Source organism: Bison bison, unplaced genomic scaffold (assembly GCF_000754665.1).
Source record: "Bison bison bison isolate TAMUID 2011002044 unplaced genomic scaffold, Bison_UMD1.0 scf7180017864117, whole genome shotgun sequence".
NCBI lineage: Eukaryota > Metazoa > Chordata > Mammalia > Artiodactyla > Bovidae > Bison > Bison bison.
Window position 1 is genome coordinate 134,922 of NW_011494689.1, and position 2,686 is coordinate 137,607.

The following is a 2,686-nucleotide window of genomic DNA, read 5'->3' on the forward strand; positions in this document are numbered from 1 at the left end:
TTCAGGGAAATTATTTCCCTTGTCAGACATTTTTATTCAGCTTTGCCCGAGGCTTGCCTTCTCACTGATCCCTATGAGTGTAAGCTGGGTTGGTGGGGAGGTTTATGTATCTTAATTTACGGGAAGGGTAATGGGATGGACAGGAGATAGACTGAGACAAGAATGAAACTCAGGAGACCTTGTCGGTGTTAAGGCCAGTTAAATACCAAAAATATGAGAAGGAGCAAGCTGGTGAGCAGTTGAGCGCACAGGGTACACCTTCTCTTTCCCTATTTCTCCACTAAGTCTGATATATTCCTCCATCCCATGGGTCAGTGGCTGGGCAATGGTCATCTGCTCCCCCTTGGTTTTAGATAATGTATATGTCCTCAGCAGCTCTTAAGAGAAGCAATACACTGTAAGAGTTACTCAAACTGAAAGGCAAATGGTCTAGAAAGGGGGGGGCGCTGCAGCCATAGTGGCAGGTAAGACAGGCAGAAAGAAAGTCATTAAGTCATGGGGTGAGCCCAGTAATCACCCAGGACATCTATCTGGCATCTCTCTCTCTCTCTCTCCAAACACTGTTTCTTAATCCCTCAGCATGAGGCTGCTGGGAGGAGACAGAGACTCCAAGAAGAGCAAGAATGTCCCTGAAGCCACATGGGGCTCAGCATGAAACAGAGGAAGCATATGGAAATAGCTTCCATTTAGCTTTATCTCAAGAGTCTGTTGGATACTTTGTGGGAGGCTGATAACAGGCACAGGGAGTAGGGTGGGTGTGGATAGCATAGGAGAAAAATCTAGATCCCTAAACCTCTTCCCTCTGAATGTGGGAGCTCTGGCTCAGTTTCTCAAATTTGTGCGTAAGGAGGATTCCTAGGTGGTGCCAGTGGTAAACCACACTCCTGCCAATGCAGGAGATGTAAGAGATGCAGGTTCAATCCTTGGGTTGGGAAGATCCCCTGGAGGAGGGCATGGTAAACTACTCCTGTATTCTTGCCTGGAGAAACTCCATGGACAGAGGAGCCTTGTGGGCTATGGTCCATAGCATTGCAAAGAGTCGGACATGACTGAAGCGACTTACACACAGACACACATACGTGCATAAGGTGGTAGTGAGTTGTTGGAATTTCAGCAATGCTCCTGTAATTGGAGGGGCTGGGCCTGCAACTGACAGAATGAATGACTGGGGGCCCAATTCCAGAAAACAAGACTGTATCCCACACTCACCCTTCCCGCTCGCCACTCCACCACCTCCTGACCCTCCTAGGCAACCCAGAGAAATGAAGCACAGCACAGCTGAAGAGGAAGGACAAAATGACATTTTATTACACGTAACAGCACAAATGGGACAAGAGTCAAATACTCTCATTTATAAGCACTTAACCAAAACAACTTTTTCTCAGTCCTGTATGAGAAATGGCATCTCACGTGGTGAAAAGTTGGGGTCCAGGTTACGGCACAATGCCTAGTAAATGTCACTGTGTCTCAGGGAAGAAATGTCAGAGGGCGAAGTCATTTGAGCAGCTTTTCCTGGGGGTAGGGAGGTCATCTTGGGTCCACCAGAAAAGTCAGGAATCTCTCATGCCCACAAGGCAATGACAGCCATAAAAGCAAAACCAGCAGCTACACAGCTCCACTTGGCCAGAGGGGCTTCAGGACTTGCAAGTTCCCGGGGCAGAATTTCCAGGAAGGTGACATACAGGAATGTACCAGCTGCCATGCCTTCTAACACAGACTGCGCCAAACCTTGCCCAGCTTTAGAGTCTCCTTGAGGCACGGCCAGCCCTATGGCTAGGCCCAGCGGGGACATGAGAGCTAAAGACAGGATGGAGAGCACGGCCCAACGTGATTTAGTGCCTACCTGCACCAGCCGCAGTCCTACACCAAACACCACGATCCCCTTGTGAGCCAGGACAGCAAGACAGAGCTGCACAGTAGATGCGACTGTGAGCTGCAGCCCCACAGCCAGACCTTCAAACACGGAGTGAAAGGAGAGCGAGAGCAAAAGGATGAGGGCTCGAAAGGGACCCCCTGAGGGTGAGGGTAGAGGTCCATGGCTGTGAGGTGCAAGCTCATGAGCTGTACCCAATTCCTGCTCCTGCACTTTGGGTGTTTCAGCAGTCCCAGGACAGCACTGCAATGCCAGCGACTCCAAAAGGAAGACAAGGAAGAAGCCCAGGGAGATGATGAGCTCTCCGTAGGGATACTCCATCTGGTGGGAACAGAAAGAGGTGTTGTGAGATGGCAAAGTGTGCTGTGCTTGTGCTCAGTCATATCCAACTGTTTGTGATCCTCTGGACTGTAGCCCACCAGGTTCCATGGGATTTTCCAGGCAAAGATACTGGAGTGGGTTGCCATTTCCTTTTCCAGGGGTTCTTCCCCACCCAGGGATCGAATTCGAGTCTCCTGCGTTGATGGTGGTTTCTTTACTGCTAAGCCCTGGGGGAAGTAAGGAAGGGAAGAAATTGCACAGGATTGGGACTGGGCTGACAGAGAAGGCAATGGCAACCCACTCCAGCACTCTTGCCTGGAAAATCCCATGGATGGAGGAGCCTGGTAGGCTGCAGTCCATGGGGTCACGAAGAGTCAGACACGACTGAGCGACTTCACTTTCACTTTTCACTTTCATGCATTGGAGAAGGAAATGGCAACCCACTCCAGTGTTCTTGCCTGGAGAATCCCAGGGATGGGGGAGCCTGGTGGG

At 50.4% G+C, this 2,686-nt stretch overlaps 1 protein-coding gene across 1 annotated transcript in view; it reads right to left on the reverse strand.

Moving 5' to 3' along the window:
- Nucleotides 1–1,279: 1,279 nt before the first annotated feature.
- SLC39A2 (solute carrier family 39 (zinc transporter), member 2) overlaps nucleotides 1,280–2,686 on the reverse strand; it is a 3,040-nt gene continuing 1,633 nt past the window's right edge. Inside the window, exon 4 of the mRNA XM_010839426.1 lies at nucleotides 1,280–2,194. Within this exon, the coding sequence (XP_010837728.1) occupies nucleotides 1,562–2,194 (633 nt within the window). The 3' untranslated portion in view covers nucleotides 1,280–1,561. The remainder of the gene's footprint in view (nucleotides 2,195–2,686) is intronic.